The 22135-nt window shown below is 41.7% G+C and overlaps 2 protein-coding genes across 2 annotated transcripts; one reads left to right on the forward strand and one right to left on the reverse strand.

Annotated features, from left to right (window-relative positions):
- Nucleotides 1-1182: 1182 nt before the first annotated feature.
- LOC306711020 (protein NDRG3-like) lies at nt 1183-17106 on the forward strand. The gene is made up of 17 exons (XM_079179788.1): nt 1183-1232; nt 4390-4487; nt 4653-4685; nt 8665-8770; nt 8972-9092; nt 9569-9631; nt 9780-9840; nt 9924-10010; nt 10187-10243; nt 10327-10430; nt 11255-11320; nt 11442-11493; nt 11604-11651; nt 12222-12257; nt 13282-13333; nt 14056-14094; nt 15054-17106. Exons 2-17 carry the CDS (start codon nt 4428-4430, stop codon nt 15224-15226), a joined length of 1158 nt encoding a protein of 385 aa, XP_079035914.1. The 5' UTR covers nt 1183-1232; nt 4390-4427; the 3' UTR covers nt 15227-17106.
- Nucleotides 17107-17374: 268 nt separating this feature from the next.
- Nucleotides 17375-21451, reverse strand: rfc2 (replication factor C (activator 1) 2). Its single transcript, XM_079179800.1, has 6 exons — nt 21178-21451; nt 20278-20383; nt 20071-20172; nt 18901-19159; nt 17888-18148; nt 17375-17590 (listed from the first exon to the last, which is right to left on the reverse strand). Exons 1-6 carry the CDS (start codon nt 21413-21415, stop codon nt 17480-17482), a joined length of 1077 nt encoding a protein of 358 aa, XP_079035926.1. The 5' UTR covers nt 21416-21451; the 3' UTR covers nt 17375-17479.
- Between the last annotated feature and the right edge of the window lie 684 nt (nt 21452-22135).

Raw genomic sequence — 22135 nt, forward strand, 5'->3', positions numbered from 1 at the left:
TTTTTTATTAATTTGAAACACTGCCAGGATAGTTAACTGTTTTCTCTTCCTGCCAGAGAAAAAAACTAGAATCTAAAACAAAAGAAATATCCATCTGGCTTCATCACGAGTTTAACTTTCCTCCTACAGACTGAGACGAGAACCAGAGGACAGAACACTACCTTTAATACTTTATACTGCACCACATCTCAGAGGTACATGTTGTACTTTATACTGCACCACATCTCAGAGGTACATGTTGTACTTTATACTGCACCACATCTCAGAGGTAAATGTTGTACTTTATACTGCACCACATCTCAGAGGTATATATTGTACTTTATACTGCACTACATCTCAGAGGTACATGTACTTTATACTGCACTACATCTCAGAGGTACATGTTGTACTTTATACTGCACTACATCTCAGAGGTACATGTACTTTATACTGCACTACATCTCAGAGGTACATATTGTACTTTATACTGCACCACATCTCAGAGGTACATGTTGTACTTTATACTGCACCACATCTCAGAGGTACATGTTGTACTTTATACTGTACTACATCTCAGAGGTACATGTTGTACTTTATACTGCACCACATCTCAGAGGTACATGTTGTACTTTATACTGCACCACATCTCAGAGGTACATGTTGTACTTTATACTGTACTACATCTCAGAGGTACATGTACTTTATACTGCACTACATCTCAGAGGTACATGTACTTTATACTGCACCACATCTCAGAGGTACATGTACTTTATACTGCACTACATCTCAGAGGTACATGTTGTACTTTATACTGCACCACATCTCAGAGGTACATGTACTTTATACTGTACTACAGCTCAGAGGTATATGTTGTACTTTATACTGATCACTCAATACTTTAAACTTTTTTTATTAATTAAACTCAGGTTTCAGTGTGGTATTAGTACTTTTACTGAAGTAAAGGATCTGAGTACCTCGTCTGAAGTCTGATCATTATTATTATTATCCTTATAGATATTATTTTGGTGACCTCGTGACCGACCTGTTGTTTACGTTGACGTAGCTCCGCCCCTTTACCGCCCGCGTGCTGCTGACAGTCAGTGAGCTCAGTCACACGGAGAGAGAGGAGCCTCGCGACCAGCTCACCTCTCAGTCACCTGTCAGTCACCCGTTACCACAGTAACCAACCGACCGACCGTTACCGAACGGACCACGTTATCTGAATCTGTAGCGCGAGGAGCAAACGGCTGACGGTGAGTAACCATGGCAGTAACGGCTAACGAACCCGGTGACGTTACCGGCCACTTAAAGCTCGAGGTGTTTACATCTAGGTGCCCAGCTGATTAGGCTAACCGTCGTGCTAGGGTGTTATTGTTCCGTCCTTGTGAGGCTCCTATGGCGTATGGTGTATTTGGTTACAGGTGTGTGTGTGTGTGTGTGTGTGTGTGTGTGTGTGTGTGTGTGTGTGTGTGTGTGTGTGCGCGCGCATTCGGGTCACTGTCGATATGCACGTTTCTCCGTAGTAACGGTTGCTAAGCCTGAGCTGTCTGTCTGGAGCTAACATTAGCATCCAGGCTCATTAATTAGCTCATCTGCAAAGATTCCTGTGTGCGTGTGTGTGTGTGTGCGTGCGTCCGCGTGTTTGTGTGCGTGTGCTTGAGTGTGTGTGTGTGTATGTATGTTTGTTTGTGTGTGTGTGTGTGTGTGTGTGTGTGTGTGTGTGTGTGTGTGTGTGTGTGTCTTTGTGTGTGTGTCTTTGTGTGTGTGTGTGTGTATGTGTATGTGTGTGTGTGTGTATATGTATCTGTGTGTGTGTATGTGTATGTGTGTGTGTGTGTATATGTATCTGTGTGTGTGTGTGTGTGTATCTGTGTGTGTATGTATCTATGTGTGTGTGTGTGTGTGTATATGTATCTGTGTGTGTGTGTGTGTGTGTGTGGGCGAACAGCAGAGCATCAGTACTCCCTTCAGATGCATTTGAAACAACCTCTGAGCTTATTTATTGTAAATGTTGATTTTTTTAATCGATTGATCATTTTCAATCAAATTCATTGAATCTGAAAAATGTCAAATAAAATATATTTATATTTATATTTATTACTCATTTGTGCACAAAGACTATATTTAATATGATGAGGAAAGCATCCGTTGTGATTGGTCCAAAGGTTCTATAAATGTTGTTATTGTGCAACACAGTCAAATGTGTGAGTCTGTTGAAGCTATGGAAGAGAAAATACGTCAAAATAAAATGCACTTCATGCAAAGCATCCATCAGTACAATGTTTTCACATCTGTAACGTCACAGATACCACACACTTGTAGTTTCTGAGACATTTTCTTCTCAGACTATATTTAGTGTTTGGTAACATGAGGTATAATATATAAGAACAGTAGAGCCATGTGCCAAAGACTAAATACAGTCTGATAAGAAGTGATAGTATACAAACATGTTCAACATCCTTCTCTTGAATTTAAGTTTAAGAATAATCAATTATTATCAATTATGTTACAACAAATATTTGTCTTTTTTGGGGCTTTTGAAGCAACTAAACATACATTTTCCTATAATATTGTAAATTCTTTAAAGACATTAAAGACAAAACAGTTCCTGAATATTTATCACATAAACAGTAAACATAACCGTAATCATGATTAGTACGAGGAAGCATCCACACCTTTCAGTAATAATCCTTTGACAACTGGAACATTAAAACTGTAGAAACACTGAACAAATCCTGAACAAACTCTTTTTCCCAGAAGGCAACAGCTTTTTGTGCTAACGTTAGCACCTGTTGCTAACGGCGTACAGCTTAAAGTGTCCATGTGGAACCCTCGCTTGTGAACTTTGGGTCCACGTTAACATTCATTGACTTACATCCTGTGTATTCTGTGTATTCTGTGTATTCTGTGTATCCTGTGTATTCTGTGTATTCTGTGTAGTCACATATCATGACGATTAGATATGAACACATGAATCGTTAACAGCCGGCAGTGTTTCCTGTTTTAATGGAACAGCTGCACCACATTGACTGTTGGGATCAATACAAATATAAATACTGGTTTAGAGAGGAACTCAGGAAGCAGAATCAGGAGGTGAAGTGAAGCCAAAGCGTCACGTGTTAAAGCTGCATTCTCTCTAGCGTCCACCAGGGGGCGACTCCTCTGGTTGTATAGAAGTCTATGAGAAAATGACTCTACTTCTCTCTTGATTTATTACCTCAGTAAACATTGTAAACATGAGTTTATGGTCTCAATCTCTAGTTTCAAGTCTTCTTCAATACAGCATGATGTTCATTTAGTAAATGATGGTCCATTTAGAGTCAAACAGACCATAAAGCAGGGGATGCTTTAGGGGCGGGGCTACACAGTGATTGACAGGTCTCTACTACCTCGTACGATGAATGTTGTATTTGAACTGTTCCGACTGTTCGTCTTCATCTGTGTTGATGAGCCAGATAGTCCAACAGGAAGCCGAGCATCCATCCAGATAACAGATAACGCTGTTACCCAACCTGTCTGCCCACACACACACACACACACACACACACACACACACTGGTTGGACGACTGCCAATGAGAGATCACTGGCTGTTTCCATTAGATTCACACAGTTGGATAACACAGTTTGACACAGGTGGACAGACAGACAGACAGACAGACAGACAGGTGGCAGAGCTAGATCATACAGTAGAAGCAAGTATGTTTTTTATTTTATTTTTGTTAGATGCAAATAATCTGTTTATTGGAGTGACAAAAGCTTTAAATGTCTAAAATTGCATGTATGTATTAAGTCTGGATCATTTAGATTTCAAACCATCCTAAACCTTCTCTCTGTGCTCGACTAGCTGAGTCTAAATCACCGTCACACAGGATTCGTTACAGCCAGAGACACTTCATGTACTGAGCTTCTCTGATATTCAACACATGTAACTCTTTGAGGCTAAATGTTTATTTTGTCGGCATTTACCTGTGTTACTACAGTTATTAGACTCTTATAAAGTAATAATCTTGAAGAATTATTTTAAATAAATGTTTGTTAAGTCACTGACGTCGTATACGTCTCTGGTAGAGACCTGTCAATCACTGTGTAGCCCCGCCCCTAAAGCATCCCCTGCTTTATGGTCTGTGTGACTCTAAATGGACCATCATTTACTAAATGAACATCATGCTGTATTGAAGAAGACTTGAAACTAGAGATTGAGACCATAAACTCATGTTTACAATGTTTACTGAGGTAATAAATCAAGAGAGAAGTAGAGTCATTTTCTCATAGACTTCTATACAACCAGAGGAGTCGCCCCCTGGTGGACACTAGAGAGAATGCAGCTTTAACACGTGGAGCTTTAGACTAACAGCTGTTACCTACCTGTCTCACACTCTACCCGTCTGTCCCCTCTGTGCGTCTGGAAGGCGTCTTGTATCAGGCTGACTGTCAGTAAAGGTGTCCTATGATGGAGGAGCTTCACGACGTCCAGCTGACGGAGATCAAACCTCTCCTGACAGGACAGGTGAGGTGGAGGGGGGGCGGGGCTTAGCCGGGGTCTCTCACCTGTACACATGAACGTTACAAACGTTATGTGGTTAGATGTAGTACAACAGCAAACTGACTTAGGATCAGATTCACCTCCTGCTTCATAACGATAATGATGAAAGCGTTTCCTCTGTCTCTTCAGAATGGGAGGAATCTCCAGGACTTTGACTGTCAGGTGAGTTCACACCTTCTCTTCTCCTTCTCCTGGAGTCACAATCAAGACTTTTCACCAGCCTAACGATGTAGAAAGATGAGTTATTATTTATACGATATAAAAAACCTGGTCACCTAAGAGAATCAATATCAGTTTAAGTGTTTATTTAGAATGTGTTCCCCTCAGACAGACCTTCCAGACAGCAGACTCCATCGATGGAAACATTTGAGCTTATAGATCACAGGTGGAGCTGGTCTCCTGCTGCCTCCATCTATCAGTGTGTTTGTGTTATTGTGTGACTCTTTAAAACACAATCACACTAGCAGGAGACCAGAGAGGTAGACTCACTGTGTGTGTGAATAGATCCGGTATATCTTCCAGTGTAAACTTAAACTGATATAGATGCTGTTCGGTGTCTGACGTACGTCCATCAGCAGAACATCTACTGTAGTGAAACACAACAGCAGTGTGTGATGTGTTGACCTACTTGTGTCATAACTACGTTGAGCTGCAGGCTGAAAGCTACGGTAACGATTGACTTCAGTGGAGTCAGAGAGGTCTGATGATATTCACCTTTCATCAGTTAAAGCCACACACACGTCGCCTCGTAGCTAAACTGACTGCCGATCGTCACATGTTATAAATACGTGTTATAAAATAGAGACACACGGCTGAAACAATCCTGTTAATGTGTGAGTGAAAGCGAGCTGAGCAGCGTCAGTGTGACCTCCGTCAGCTCCACTCTGGCATCGATCAGCGCTGACGTCTGTCCAGCGGGTCAGTGCTGATCAATGCCTCCGATCAGCTGTTTCAAATGAGAGCACAGAAGAAGAGCTCTCCCCCTGTGAGCTCTTCTAAAGCTGCTTATTGTCAGTCAGTCAGATGAAACACATACATATATATATATATATATATATATACATATATATATATATATCCTTATAAACAATAATCCTTTCTGTGTTGCTTTATTAATTCATAGAGTATCTCCACACTGTTGTAGTATTTAACATGAAACAGTCTGAACAGAAAGTAACGTCGGCAGCGTTTCAGGGACAGTTAAAGAAACAACAATAGAGGGGGGGGGCATCATTATAGAGGTTAAAGTCGTGAATTTACAAGAACAAAACTGATATTCTCTGAGATTAAAGTCGTACATCTACGAGAAAGAAAATCACAAATTTGCAATAAAGAAATCTTAGATTCAGATACAGTAAATGCACATCATCCTTCACATTTACGATAGCTTTGATTTATCCGCTTTACTGTTAACGTGACATGAGACATTAAGGTTCTATTGTGTGTCAGCAGATGAGTTAAACACGTTCTAATTAATTATGTGCTTTTATAACGTTACGATTCCATCTGCCACGCCTTGTTGTTGTTTACTGATTAACGTTAGCTTCTTTTAGCCGTTAGCCTCCTCGTCGTTGTTGTTGTTGTTGTTGCGTTGAAACGTGTTCAAAGACAGTAGGACACGAGAGACTTTCTGATTTTGCAGACACTTATTGAGGAAGTGAAAACGTCAATATTTCAGTTGGTGTTGACAACGCAGCTTTAACAAGGACACAGAACTAGAGCTGGTGAATCAGTCAGTCAGTCAGTCAAGTTGAGTTCATGTAGCTGATTGTCGAGACTGAAACAAGACTAACATTGAGAGAAGAAGAAGAGACTAATGCACACCCAATTAAGTTGAGAAAAAAATAAATAAAATAAAATACAACACAGAATAACTTGATCAAACAGTAGAAAAGTTAAAATTAGAAATAGAATATGTATAAAAACTCAAACCACAGCATACACAGCCAGTAGAGAGCGTATAAACCAGACGTAAACGATGAAGTCGTCGTAGTGAAGACGTGATGAAACCAGTGGTGAAAGAAGCTCTAACAGCTGATTGGCTGTTTACACCTTCAGACCTTTCTCCTCTCAGCCAATGGCTGCAGAGATTATCTCTTCACTGAGCTACAGCACAGATGACCTCAATCTCTTTCTTCTGTCTCTGCTGAACTCTTTCATATGTTCTCTCTCTCCGTCTCTCTGTTTATGAATCCTTGTGTCTCTCCTCTTCCTCTCTGAATCTCCTCCTCCTCCTCCTCCTCCTCCTCCTCCTCCTCTGTCAGGATGTCTGCCTCTCTGGATTTGCACCAGATCTCCTGTTCTTTAGGAGTTGGGGTGGTGAGTTTAGCCAGTTAGCTTCTCATTCATTAGCCCGAGTCACGCTTCACCAGCTCAAGCAGCTCTCACAGGAGTCGGCCTGTTAGCGCGTTAGCTCGTTAGTTAGCCTGCTCGTCTCTTTGCTGGTTTACGTTCATGTGTTGTGCTTCAGTTGTATGATGGAGAGACAATAAACAATCACATTTCATTCGTAACACTTTCCATTAAAGCACGTTTCATTTCCTAGAGAAAGATGTAAAAAGATACTTTACCAAAGAGAAGGAGAAAGAACAGAACAAAGTGGGGAATGCATTTTCTTACCGTCTGAATGTCCATAATGTTCTTTAGATTAGTTTAATAAGTCATCTTAATGTCCATAATGTCCTTTAGATTAGTTTAATACGTCATCTTAATGTCCATAATGTCCTTTAGATTAGTTTAATACATCATCTTAATGTCCATAATGTCCTTTAGATTAGTTTAATACATCATCTTAATGTCCATAATGTCCTTTAGATTAGTTTAATACGTCATCTTAATGTCCATAATGTCCTTTAGATTAGTTTAATACGTCATCTTAATGTCCATAATGTCCTTTAGATTAGTTTAATACGTCATCTTAATGTCCATAATGTCCTTTAGATTAGTTTAATACATCATCTTAATGTCCATAATGTCCTTTAGATTAGTTTAATAAGTCATCTTAATGTCCATAATGTCCTTTAGATTAGTTTAATAAGTCATCTTAATGTCCATAATGTCCTTTAGATTAGTTTAATACATCATCTTAATGTCCATAATGTCCTTTAGATTAGTTTAATACGTCATCTTAATGTCCATAATGTCCTTTAGATTAGTTTAATAAGTCATCTTAATGTCCATAATGTCCTTTAGATTAGTTTAATACATCATCTTAATGTCCATAATGTCCTTTAGATTAGTTTAATAAGTCATCTTAATGTCCATAATGTCCTTTAGATTAGTTTAATACATCATCTTAATGTCCATAATGTCCTTTAGATTAGTTTAATACGTCATCTTAATGTCCATAATGTCCTTTAGATTAGTTTAATACGTCATCTTAATGTCCATAATGTCCTTTAGATTAGTTTAATACATCAAACACACAGGGACGTTTTACAGGAATGAACATGTTCAGGTAGGAAACGTGGTAACAAACTACCTGAGTCAACATGTTTCCACCTGTAACCAGATAAATATGTGTGTTTCGTGGTGCGTTCAGGTGCTCCTGGGACGGTCCCGAGCTTTAAGTCGTAATGTGGAAACAACAAAGGAGATTCATGTTGTTTTCTGAAACTATTTGAAGCTTCAAATTCATGATTTTGTCCCAGACTTGTTGCTGTAGATTACTAAAGTATTGCTCTACCTACAAACTCATCGAGGTCGCTCTACGTGAACAGCAACAGTTAGAACCTAATATCATGATTGTGAGCAAACACACCTGGATTTTCCCAATCGGGAGCTAATTTTCCCATTATTCCGGCGCCACCTGAAGGCACCATAACCACGCGGCCTCAGATCGGTGACCACATGACATCATATGTGATTTATAAACAAGTTGAACAAGACTGAAACGTCCCATGATGATGATGATGATGATGATGATGATGATGATGTGGTGCATTCAAGTGCACATTCATCTGTTTGTTGTTGTGGAAATACAAACATCTGGTAAAATCATTGCTGCTTCAAGCTCTTCTTGTTGATGTTTTATTTACTCGTGTTAAAATGGACGTTTAGAGTCAGTTCTCCCTCGAGCCTCCTGCTGCTGCGTGACAGGATGATGGTCATCTGTTGTTGTTGTTGTTGTTGTTGTGTTCAGGAGCACGACGTGGAGACGTCCCACGGTGTGCTGCACGTCACCATGAGGGGGGCTGCTAAAGGCAACCGACCCACAATCCTCACCTACCACGACATCGGACTGAACCGTGAGTAACACCACAGAGTTACAGAGACAACACACACAGGAGACACAATGACTTACTGTGTGTGTGTGTGTGTGTGTGTGTGTGTGTGTGTGTGTGTGTGTGTGTGTGTGTGTGTGTGTGTGTGTGTGTGTGTGTGTGTGTGTGTGTGTGTGTGTGTGTGTGTGTGTGTGTGTGTGTGTGTGTGTGTGTGTGTGTGTGTAGATAAGTCTTGTTTTAACAGCCTGTTTAACTACGAGGACATGCAGGAGGTGACGCAGCATTTCTCAGTTCTGCATGTTGATGCTCCAGGACAACAAGAGAACGCTCCAGTGTTCCCCACCGGGTAACACACACACACACGCACACACCTACACTTACACACACACACACACACTCTGCTGGGTGCACACACATCACTGTGTTCCCCAGCTTCTGACAGAGATTAGAGAGAATGCAGCTTTGAGACTTCTCAGGACGCCTGAAGCAGTGTTGACCAATCACGTTGGAGCCTTTGGTTGAACGCCCGATAGCCGACGGGTTTTTAAGGTTGGCCACATTTTGGCTTTGATCTCTACTTTGATATTATATTGGCTGAATATCTGAAGACGCAGCACAATTAGGCAGATAAATGTGCTTAAAGACGGACAAACTACAGGTAGTTTAGATGCTGTTTGTGAGCTTTCTTCACAAAATATTGACTATTGATTGGATGTCAAGTTCAGAAGGATTAGAATCAAGATGCAGGGATTCAAACCCTCATGTTTACACACGTTTAAACGTGTGTGTGTGTGTGTGTGTGTGTGGTGTGTGTGTGTACAGGTACCAGTACCCCACCATGGATGAGCTGGCTGAGATGCTGCCGTCTGTCCTGAAACAGCTTCAGTGAGTCTGCGGTCTTCTCTGTGATGCATGATGGGTATTTTAGCAGGAACAGGTTTGTTAGATCACCCTGATTGTGTGTGTGTGTGTGTGTGTGTGTGTGTGTGTGTGTGTGTGTGTGTGTGTGTGTGTGTGTGTGTGTTGTCTTCAGGGTGAAGAGTGTGATTGGTATCGGCGTTGGAGCTGGAGCCTACGTCCTCACCAAACTGGCTGTGAGTATCAACATTAGTTTGATTTTATTTAACGTCTTTGTTGTTATTTGTGGTGTTATGTGCGTTCTACTGTTGTGTTTCAGCTGAATGAGCCCACTCTGGTGGAGGGGTTAGTTCTGATCGACGTCGACCCCTGTGCTAAAGGCTGGATGGACTGGGCCGCCTCTAAGGTGTGTCACACACGCACGCACGCACGCACAGACACATGCACACACATGCAGAAACACACACACATGCAGACACAGGCACGCACACACTCAAAAAATGCTCTTTTGTTGATTATCAACATATAAGAAATTACAGTTGAACGAAAGCAGTTGAAGTGTTATGTTTTGGTTTCCTGCAGCTGAGCGGCTGGACGAGCAACCTGGTCGACATGATCATGGGCCACCACTTCAGCACTGTGAGGACAAACGAGAACCATCGCTTCAGAAGAACAAGTTATCATTCTCCACTGAACCCTTAACTCTGCGTGTTTGTGTGCAGGACGAGCTCACGGAGAACAAGGAGATCATCCAGACGTACAGACTCCACATCTCTCAGGATGTACCGCTGGACAACCTGGTCATGTTCTACAACAGCTACAGCAGGTAGGACACAGCAGCGGGTCGGCAGCCATGTTGGCTTTTATGAGGAACTAGTGAGGACGAGTCAATGCTGAGACAGGGAACTAAATATCACATTTACATTATATTATTGTGTCTCAGTGACTAATGGGGACAACAACGTTTTGGTCAAAGCTTCACGTGTTAAAGCTGCATTCTCTCTAGTGTCCACCAGGGGGCGACTCCTCTGGTTGTATAGAAGTCTATGAGAAAATGACTCTACTTCTCTCTTGATTTATTACCTCAGTAAACATTGTAAACATGAGTTTATGGTCTCAATCTCTAGTTTCAAGTCTTCTTCAATACAGCATGATGTTCATTTAGTAAATGATGGTCCATTTAGAGTCACACAGACCATAAAGCAGGGGATGCTTTAGGGGCGGGGCTACACAGTGATTGACAGGTCTCTACCAGAGACGTATACGGCGTCTCTACGTCACTCCTCCTCAGTCCAGATGTGGTCACTTCCTGTTCACTGGTTGCAAAAAACAACAAGATGCTGATCGTCACTATAAATATCTGACAACTTCATGTAAAAAAGCGTTTTCTTAAATGTAGCTCGATCTGGTCTGCTTGTTGTCTCGATACTGAACCAGTTTCTCTCTGAGACACAAAAATATGACGAAATAGAGTCCAGGGTGAAAAACACCAAAGTTCCCCTTTAAGTAGTACAATACTACCAACGCTGCAATAACAAGTTATAATGCTGCTTAGTATCCACTCAACGTGTGTGTGTGTGTGTGTGTGTGTGTGTGTGTGTGTGTGTGTGTGTGTGTGTGTGTGTGTGTGTGTGTGTGTGTGTGTGTCAGTCGTACTGAGTTGCAGATTGAGCGCCCTATCCCTGGTCTCAATGAAAACACCGTCAACACACTCAGGTAACGAGGTTTATTATTTATTTCCTTTTTTCTACGATAAAATACATTTCCATCGTCACATTCAGTTTATCTGACTGTGTGTGTGTGTGTGTGTGTGTGTGTGTGTGTGTGTGTGTGTCAGGTGTCCTGCTCTGCTGGTGGTTGGAGACACGTCGCCTGCTGTCGATGTTGTGGTGGGTATCTGCCCTGTTTCCATGACAACAGCCAATATGTGACATCACATTGTTGTAAATACTGTGTGTGTGTGTGTGTGTGTGTGTGTGTGTGTTTCTCTGTCCTGCAGGTGGAGTGTAACTCCAGACTGAACCCCACCAAGACCACCCTGCTCAAGGTACTTGTCTCTCTGTCTGTCTCTCTGTCTGTCTGCATGTCTCTCTGTCTGTCTCTCTGCCTGTCTGTCTGTCTCTCTGTCTCTCTGTCTGCATGTCTCTGTCCTCCTCACTGACACATTCACTTATTTAACTGATTAAACTTAACTACTTATTTCTCCTTTCCACCTGAAACAAAGGAAACACATCCACTCCTTTCATTCTTACCTTTCACAATAAAAGCCTGAAACAAATATTATATTCTCAGGCTTTGTCAAGAAAGTCGCATTTTGTCATAAAACTGTAGAACACTGTGAGAATACGTAATTAGAAAGACGACACCTCTGAAAGGTTCCCGCCTGTTTGCTTCTGATATTATTATTCCTCGTCTGATAAACATCAGGTACAATAGCTAGCTAGCTAGCAAGCTAAGCTACCGGCCGTGTCGGTGACGTGTATTGAGACGAGAGACGTAGTTCACGCTAAACTAAACGATGCTACGACAAACCTACAAGAAGCCGCAAACACCACCTTCAACATTAGCTTGTAGACGGACTCGTGTTCTCACCAGATGTTCTCTGTGTCTCCACCAGATGGCGGACTGTGGAGGACTTCCTCAGGTGGTGCAGGTGAGTCTGTGTACCTGTTCCACAAAGTCCTCGCTGTGTAGAGTTGTGTTCAGCTGATTGTTATGGAAGCCCATTCCCCCAGGCAAAATAAAATAAAAAATCCACCCGAAAAAAATAAAATAAAATAAAATCCACACCAAAAAAATTATATATATATATCCACCTAGAAAAAAAAAAAAGTTTATGTCTTTTTTTTTTTTTTGCATGTCGTATTTGTTCCGGAAAAAGTTTAAAAAAAATAAAAAGATTATGATGATTTTTTTTATTTATTTATTTTTTGCCGGAAGAAAAACGACATGCAATTCTACACAAGGTAACTATTACTGGTGACTTTTGTAAATGTTAGATGTTATATATATATATATATATTAAGTATTAATATGTAAAATTGCATGTCGTTTTCATGGAAAGACTAGCGAGAGGATGAAGGGACCTGTGAGGAGATCGTCACTTGAAGCGCATGCGCACTTCTAATCTCGTTTGCTAGCAAAAAAAACAAAACATAATTTTCTTTTTTTTTTACTTTTTTCCGGCTACAAAAAAAAAAAAAAAAAAAGCTAACTTTTTTTTCTTTTCTGGGTGGATATATATATATATATATATATATATATATATACTTTTTTTTGGGTGGAATTTTTTTTATTTTATTTTTTTCGGGTGGATTTTTTTTTTTATTTTGCTGGCGGGAATGGGCTTCCATAGTTGGTTGATACGAGGCTTCAGTTTATTTTATAGAGCACGTTTAAGCAAAAAGGCAATTCTAGAGGGCTTTAAATAAAACATGTTAAACAAGCTCTAATAGAATCAGATGAAACAGTGCAGTGTAAGATATGATCTAAGAAAAGCGTCAAACAGAAGCTATCATAATCAACAGAAGGTTAAAGACGTCAACGTGTCGTGTTCGCAGACATATCTGCTTAAATTAGCATGCTAACCAGCTAGCCGTCATTTTGACTGGCTCTGAGTTTCATCCGTTTGATGACGTGTGTGTGTGTGTGTGTGTGTGTGTGTTTTCCTTCCTCAGCCTGGGAAACTAGCTGAGGCCTTCAAGTATTTTGTCCAGGGGATGGGCTACAGTGAGTATGAGTCAATGCAGGAGAAGAGATAAGAAGAGTTTCTTATAATTCTTTGTATTTGCAAGAAAACTACCGACTGGATTGGACCGAGTTTGCTCCGACATGTGTGTGACGTCCCGTTGGTCTTTGTCTCTCTCTGTTGACGTGTTCCCGTCCTACTAAACTAAAGGACTTGTTGGTTTCATGTCGTCGGGCTCATTTTGCTCCGGATCAAGAGAACAAAGCGAGACGTTGTTGATTTGTTAGTTCTGTTCGAGTTCCTGTTCAAGGACGGAAAACAGACCAAAAGGGTTCAGTGTTAAAAGCACCTTGAATGAAAAGTAACAGATATTTATACACTAAGCTGCTCAGTCAAAAGGTGTGTGTGTGTGTGTGTGTGTGTGTGTGTGTGTGTGTCTGTGTGTGTGTGTGTGTGTGTGTCTGTGTGTGTGTGTGTGTGTGTGTGTGTGTGTGTGTGTGTGTGTGTGTGTGTGTCTGTGTGTGTGTGTGTGTGTGTGTGTCTCCAGCCCTGCGTCACTAACTGTAAGTAGCTGTTTGCAGTGTTGTTCACAGAAGTGTATGAATCAGTTGGATTTCCTCAAAACAATAAATTCATGTTTAGTGTGTGTGTGTGTGTGTGTGTGTCTGTGTGTGTGTAGTATTAGAACTACTATTGTCTCTCAACCTGTCCTCCTTCCTTTCTGCTCTTGTTCTTCTCGTCTCTTTGTCTTTGTTTCCTCCAGTCCCTCATGTTGTGTTAAACCGCCTGAGCAGCCAATCAGGTATCAGGATTCCAACCAGAATCTTAAACCCCCCCACATGCACACACACACACACACACACACATGCACACACACACACACACACACATGCACACACACACACACACACACACACACACACACACACACACACACACACACACGCAACCCACCTCGCCTGTCTCCATTTTCCATCTTTGCTCTCTTGTAACTCCTTCGCCTCGTCTGTCTGTCTTGGTGTGTGTGTGTCTGTGTGTGTGTGTGTGTGTGTCTGCATGCTGTTGATCAGCTGATCAACAGATTGTTTTATTTCTTCCTCTGCAGTGACAGTACCCAGCAGGCTGTGCTGCATGCCAACACCTCGGCTCCGTTCACACTGCAGAATCATCTGTTTATAGTTCTGAACTTCTCATATTTATATACATATATATATATTTATATATATATATAAATATATATATATATATAAATATACGTCGCTGTCAGACGTTCTCCTTAAAGACACCAGACTCATGGACACTAAAGCAGCAGCTCCTGAGTGCTCGCAGGTCAAATCCCGGTTTTATTTAAAGAGTTTTGTGGCTCTGAGGAGAACATAGATTCCCCAACACACTGCTGTGAAGGGTTAGAGGGTTCAATGGATGTAGGTTTAATCACATCAGTTCCTCTTCAGAAAGGTCTGTCTGACAGCAAAGTAAAGATGTAAAAATATATTAAATATGGCGTTCACTTAGACTGATGTATTTAGGAGTCTGAAATGCGTCCACAGCAGTAAAACACTGACGAAGTACAAGTACCTCATAAAACATCTCTGCTTGTCTGAGCTTCAGTGTGAACGGAGCCTCACAATCACCGTCATCAGATTTGAATCCCAGATTCAAATCAGCTCGTGCTGATTGGACAGTGAACACAACACACACACACACACACACACACACACACGATGTTTCCTGTCACTAACTCTGCCCCCCCCCCCCCAGTGCCCACAGCTGGTATGACCCGGCTGGTCCGCTCCAGGACTCACTCGGCCTCCAGCGTCGGCTCCTCGGACGGCGTCCGGAGCCGCAGTACCACCAGCGCACTGCCAGAGGGCGCTGCTACCTCCACCATCCCGGGGCTCACGGCGGACCACGCCATCGAGATGACCGCGTAGGACTTCTTCTTCCTGCTCCGTGTTTCTCTCTTTACTCTTCGGTTTTTAACTCACATCTAGCATCGTGTAAAAGTAGAGACACGCCGTTTAACTTTTTCTGTAGATCCGGCCGCTGTCGTTAGCGGCTCGGTGGCGGCCATTTTGGCTCCTGTGCTCTTTAGGATGCTGGTGTTGGTTTCTTCTTCTCCCTCTAACCGTACATGGAGAGCAGCTGGTTCTTATTTACATACAGTCGTGTCGTATTTCTTCAGTAGACTGTTTTCAGACCGGATCATCAGTTCCTCCTTTTTTATTCTTACTCTTATTATAATCTTTTTATTATTTAGTTATGGCGTTATGTTGTTGGTGTTGCTGTGAAGCTCGTTGCTGAAACTCTTTCTTCCTACACATTAAATTACAGAGACTCTAAGGGAATGTTTCACCTCAACAGTTTATAGGTCAACTTTTAAAATCTATTCTGTCGCTTTTATGGAAGCCCAGAGAGGCGAGTGAGCAAAAACAATGTTTCTAATGACTTCAGAACGAGATAACGGTTTAGCTCGGTTTATTTTTTTAAGCTAGCTTGTTTGGCAGGTAAAGTTGTTTTGTAATTGTTTGTTGTTGTAATACTAACTACGGCCACAAGAGGCTGAAGTGCACCATTACCTCATGTTATAATTAGAGTTTGAATGTTACATAACTTGCTAACAGACGATACATTTACTTTGTGTTTAGATGCTTTTAGTTCTAATTAGAACATAAAGTAGTGATTCACTTCAGCCTCTTGTGGCCAGAATGAGTATTACAACAACAAACACTAAGACTTTTACCTTTTTTATATTTCAAAAAACACGACAAAAAAACAATTTAAAATCAGACTTTCTAAATATATGAGCAGGTTGTTATTTCCTTTCATACTTGGCTGTCGGGGCTTCCGTTCCCTCCGACCCTGGAACGTCTGACAGACGTGATTTATGAGTTAACAGGAAGATCTTTGTCAGGTGGTCCAGACTTCAGAGGTGATTCATGAAACTAAAAATCATTTACAGACTTTAACGTCTTCCTCTGATGGGGACCCTGAAAGAGACCCGTCACCCTCTCGTGTTCCTCTTCCGTTACCGTACATGTTGTTATTATTATTATTATTATTATTATCGGTCGAGCCCGTCGGCAGCATGCTCGTTGCTCGTTGCTCGTTGTGGCATGCGGTGTTTCTAACGTGGTGTTGAGTCTAGTGAGGAACTGAGATGTTGATCAGCTCCACGTGACATTAATCCAACAGTTAGACGTCAGTAGTTCAGCCGGCTGTTGATTATTGATTATTGATTATCAGACGGACTGATGAGCTCCTATGTGACATCGACTTTTGATGAATTGCACTTTAAAACCGTCGCTGTGTGGACGATGACAGACGGGTCGATGTGTGTTTTTAAGAGCTGTCACATCAGCTGATGCCCCCCCCCCCCCCTCCTGGTTTTTGTTTAGCATTCCTTCACATCGACGGCGTATCAGAGGCTTTGTGAATGAATGATGTATATTTTATACATTAATGATGGAGCCGGTGATATTCAGAGAAAGAACTGAGATTTAAATTAAAAATCACACATTTTGGAGAAAAAACCCTCAAAGAGTAACTTTAAAGTCATGCTGATTAAAAACACGATCCTCTGACCTTCTTTCATACAGTAACTCGAATACTCCGTCGTTTATTAGGATTCATAGTTTTCCTGAAAACCTCTCCGTAAAACAAAAAGACGAGTTCATGTTATAAACGTCACAAACATGTCGTTCTTTTATTCTACACACACACACACATATACACACATATATATATATACACACTAACTGTTACTCTGCCGTCTGTTACTGTTCTTAATATTTATTACTTTTGGAGATTTGTACTGAGCAGCCGTTTCTCTGAGGTTTGTTGTTCATGACTTTGAATGTTAACAAGGTTTGTAATGAAATAAAGCTTGTTGATCCTGAACACTGCAGTACTCACTGATACTACCGTGTACTAATACTGTGTACTAATACTGCGTTTACCTCAGGAAGATGACGTGTTGTATTATAGGCTTACTGTGAAAGCAGCAGTCCTCTATACTTATGGGGACAATTAATGAATTAGTAAACCTTAACAAAAGACACCAACACCAATCAATGAAAAGATGATTTATTGTAGTTTTTACATTATCTCTGAAGAGAAACTAACTTTAATGTTCAGATCGCGGTCCGTTAAACACAGAAGAGTCCAGCGCTGTCGGGGTTAACGGATCAGCTGACAGCGGGGGGCGTCGTCTTACTGCAGAGTCGACCAATCAGACCGGCCATCTGCAGCAGAGAGTTCACGCCTTCAGACACACGCATGTGAGTGAACCCGATCTCCTACAGGACACACAGAGTACTGCAGGTTAATACACGAGTACATCAAGAGTACAACGAGTACTACAGGACACACAGAGTACTGCAGGTTAATACACGAGTACATAAAGAGTACAACAAGAGTACTACAGGGTTAATACGAGAGTACCTCATACTGAGGTGAGAAGACTTGTCTGGTGACTTGTTACTAAAGAGACTCGCTGCTCTACAGACTGGAACACATTCAGGTCACAGTCTTTAACTTCTAACTGGTGGGGGAACCGGTCTGGACCTGTTGAGGGGGGCGGAGCTCCGGCTCACCTTGATGAAGTCCAGTTTGAGGTACTCGGCCATGTGGACGGTCTTGCAGACCCTGAAGATGTTCCCGATGATGTCCTCCGGAGAGTAGCCCAGCGCCCACAGCTGCTCCACCACCTTGTAGGCCTGGTCCACGTTCCCGTCCACGCAGTGTCCCAGCATGCCTTTCACCAGCAGCGGGTGGGGCTCGTCGCACACTTTGAACACGTTCTCGCTGTTGACGTAGCCGAAGCCGGAGTTGGTGGACTGCAGGTTGTTCAGCGCCTGGAGAAGCAGATTTAGAGTGTTGATGGAGCAGCTACGTCGTTAGCGTAGCCTCGCTCTAATAACAGAAAACAAGATATCTGCTGATCTTCTTATGAAGGAACATGAAAGAACACATGTGAGGCGATGAACAGATCATTTAGTAACAGAATATTGATGCATTTTACATCAGAGATGCTTAGTTTGACTGATTGACTTTAACGAGCCTGCTGTCTCCTGATGGACCCAACTCATTTGCATAAAGTTGTAGTCGGGTTGTGATTATGCAAATTTTAGATACGACGAATGTTTAGTCAGCTCTCCGTGTCGTAACTATCAAGCAACACACAACTGTCTCTATGAATGGGATCTACTGGATCTCTGGTCCTCGCCCGTCTCACCTGTCTCCCGCCTCATGTCCTCACCCGTCTCATGTCCTCACCATGTCTCATGTCCTCCCCCGTCTCATGTCCTCACCATGTCTCATGTCCTCACCTGTCTCATGTCCTCACCATGTCTCATGTCCTCCCCCGTCTCATGTCCTCACCATGTCTCATGTCCTCACCTGTCTCATGTCCTCACCATGTCTCATGTCCTCCCCCGTCTCATGTCCTCCCCCGTCTCATGTCCTCACCCGTCTCATGTCCTCACCATGTCTCATGTCCTCCCCCGTCTCATGTCCTCACCATGTCTCATGTCCTCACCTGTCTCATGTCCTCACCATGTCTCATGTCCTCCCCCGTCTCATGTCCTCCCCCGTCTCATGTCCTCACCTGTCTCATGTCTCCCTGAGCGGTGAAGATGACGGCCTCCAGCCCGTCGTCGGACGCTGCCAGCTGTTCTCTCTCCACGACGTCCTGCAGCCGGCTCAGGATCTGTCCGTCCGTCAGCTTGGAGTATCTCAGCACGGCGCAGCGCGACTGGATCGGCTCGATGATCTTGTCCGAGGCGTTGCAGGCGAGAGCGAAGCGGGTCGTCTTCGAGTAGATCTCCATGATCCTCCTCAGGGCCTGCTGAGCTCCGTCCGTCATGCTGGAGGAAGGAGGACATGAGGACGGAGACACCAGAGGAGACCGTTAGTGTCCTCAGAGGAAACGGTGAAAATACACGACTTCATTTCAGACGTCTGAACGTCACATTCAGAACATGTTAAACTTTCTCTTTATACATCTCAGGAATGTTATTCAGTCTCTAACATGTCAGGAAATCACGAAAAGTGTTGATAACTGTTTCTTCTTTTGTCCACAACTCAAAAATATTTAGTTTAGTGTCACAGAGGAGGAAGGAAACCAGAAGAAATTCACATTTAAGAAGCTGCAATCAGAGAATTGTGACTTCTTAAAACGAATCAAAGTCTCTCTGTCTGTCCCTTCCCTATATTGTATGGGGCTAGGGTAAATTATAACTTCCTCCTTTCCTTCCTTCTACTTCCTCCCTTCTCCCGCCTCGCTTCCTTCCTTCCTCTCTCCTCTTCCTCCTCCTCTCTTCCTTCCTTCCTCCTCTTGTGTTTCTAGTCTCTGATCTCTGATCATGTTTCATTGTAAACAACCAATCAGAGGAGAGCTAGTAACGTTAGCAGCACCGCTAACGGCTAACCAACGGAGGTTCACTTCAGTGACATCATGATGCCTTCAGGCTCTGCTCAGTGAACATGAGTACTGGCTGAAGGTACATTATAACGTTATCATGATGTGTTCACATGTCATCTGTAAAATGTAGTTTTGGTGATGAACTAGAATAAATCCAGTAGTTTGAAGGAGATGTTTTCACATGAATATAAATAGATATTAGAGATGAATTATGAGCTGTTTAACTTCCTAACACATAAAAAGCCTGGTTCCCTGGTTCTCTGGTTCTCTGGTTCCCTGGTTCTCTGGTTCTCTGGTTCCCTGGTTCCCTGGTTCTGAAGTTATCTGGTTCTGAAGTTCCTCTCCTGGTCTCACCTGTCGGCTTCGTCCAGGATGACGATCTTGTGTCGTCCTTTGGGCAGCGTCACTTTCTGCTGAGCGAACATCTTGATCTTGTTCCTCACCACGTCGATCCCTCTGCAGACGAGGTCACATTCATCAAAACACCAAAGAGGTCCAGGTCCAGGTCCAGGTCCTGGTGTCTAAACATCGTCGTGTTTGTATGTTTATTTATTGTCTCACCTCTCGTTGGAGGCGTTGAGCTCCAGCACGGCGTCCTTCATGGAGGCTCCCAGCAGAGCTCTGGACAAACACAGGATGCTGGTGGTCTTTCCTGTTCCTGGAGGACCTGGATCACACAAGGTATTATTATAATATTATATATATATATATATATAATATTCCTCTCTCATTACACTATTATACCAGAATAAGATGCTTTATAGGATATGCTTTTAACAACCAAAAAACAGACATCTTCTGCTTATTTTCAGTTCAGTGGAAGAAAGTAACTGAGTACATTTACTCAAGTACTGTATACAATACAGAGTATTTCCATTGTCTTGTACTTTTTACTGCACTAACTGTAACTTTGCAGATTTAGATTATTAATACAAAATATAAATGATGTTTACTGAGTTGGTAAAATCACAATAAACAAACTTCTAGTAGTGATACTATTAGAAATACACTGTTAATGTGTACACATGTACACAGTACACAAAGTATTTATCTGTTGCTTGTAAATTAGATCAAGGTGCATATTAATGTAGAAATATAAATCTGTGTTTTTATTCATTCTTCAATAAAAGGAGTCATTTGATTTGTTGACCAAGATATGACAATATTTAGTAAAAATAAAATACTGATTACAAAAATATGATGTATTATTATAGAATAACAAGAAAATACTTCATATTTTAAACAAGCTGCAATATTAAGGTGATGAACACACAAATGCTTAAAATGCGAATACTTTTACTCAAGTGTGATTTAGTATTCCTACACTTGTGATATTACTACTTTTACTGAAGTAATATGAAGTAAAAGTACTTCTGAACACCCTTTACTTAAGTTGAATGTGTCAGGATAATGACTCAAGGTATAAAGTAAACTAGTTGAGTCCTTTCGGTCCTCACTGACCTGCGATGATGACGTTGGGCACGTTTCCCTCTCGCGCGAACACCTCGAGCCGGCTCACGGTCTCCTCGTTCCCGACGATCTCGCTGAGTTTCGTCGGTCGGTACTTCTCCACCCAGGGCAGCTCATAATGGCCGCCGGAGCTTTTAACTAACGCTTCTCCGGCTCCCGTGTCCGCCTTCTGCCCGCTCTCTGTCGGTTCTTTCTGCTCACATTCAGGTTCCATCATCTCCACCTCCATGTTTGTTTCCGTCTGTCAGAGCCCGCGAAGAACTTTTTTTTTCCCCCTCCCTGGCAACCGCGCGACAGCAACCTGACGCCTTATTGGCCGGAGCATTTCTTCTTCTTCTTTTTTGAGGTTTATTGGCGGTTGGCAAACAATGAATTGGTGCATTACCGCCACCAACTGGTCTGGAGTGGTGGATCAGGATGTCTAGTAATCTAGTATAAGTAAAATAAAATATATATGTTATATTATGCCAGGGGATGATGATTATATATAAATATATATTATCCTCTGGCATTCTGTTTATTTATTTATTTTATTTTTCATTTTATTGTGATTGATTGATATGACTTATATGTCTTAGTATTAGATTGTGTATAATATAGAAATTATTTCAAGCTAATTTATGCAAACCCCACTCATTTTAATCAGTTTTGTTATGAATCTTGGTTATATTGTAAATCTCTGAAATATATGAAATTAAAAGCTGCAAAAGAAAGTAGAGGCAGAAGACTGTTTAAACGAATAGTGCTTGAATTTACTAACCTTTAATTTAAATTGAACACCATTTATGTCTATTTATTTATTTATAACAATGTTTATTTTATTAACTACAATGTATGTACTTTAATTTACTTTCTTATTTGTTATTATTTTATTTGAGGTAGTTTATTAGATATTTGATATTTATTTTACTACTTAGACACATAAAGACTTTCATACAATTTTCAACCT

Source organism: Pholis gunnellus, assembly GCF_910591455.1.
Source record: "Pholis gunnellus genome assembly, chromosome: 2".
NCBI lineage: Eukaryota > Metazoa > Chordata > Actinopteri > Perciformes > Pholidae > Pholis > Pholis gunnellus.

Excerpts from the sequence above, each read along its gene's own strand:
- LOC306711020 (XM_079179788.1), top strand. The coding sequence starts at position 4,428 with ATGATGGAGGAGCTTCACGACGTCCAGCTGACGGAGATCAAACCTCTC. Across the intron at positions 8,771-8,971 it reads CCACGACATCGGACTGAACC|ATAAGTCTTGTTTTAACAGC; the intron begins GTGAGTAACACC and ends GTGTGTGTGTAG. Across the intron at positions 10,244-10,326 it reads TGGGCCACCACTTCAGCACT|GACGAGCTCACGGAGAACAA; the intron begins GTGAGGACAAAC and ends GTTTGTGTGCAG.
- rfc2 (XM_079179800.1), bottom strand. The coding sequence starts at position 21,415 with ATGGAGGTGGAGATGATGGAACCTGAATGTGAGCAGAAAGAACCGACA. Across the intron at positions 20,384-21,177 it reads GCCCAACGTCATCATCGCAG|GTCCTCCAGGAACAGGAAAG; the intron begins GTCAGTGAGGAC and ends TGTGTGATCCAG. Across the intron at positions 18,149-18,900 it reads CTCAGGGAGACATGAGACAG|GCGCTGAACAACCTGCAGTC; the intron begins GTGAGGACATGA and ends CTGCTTCTCCAG.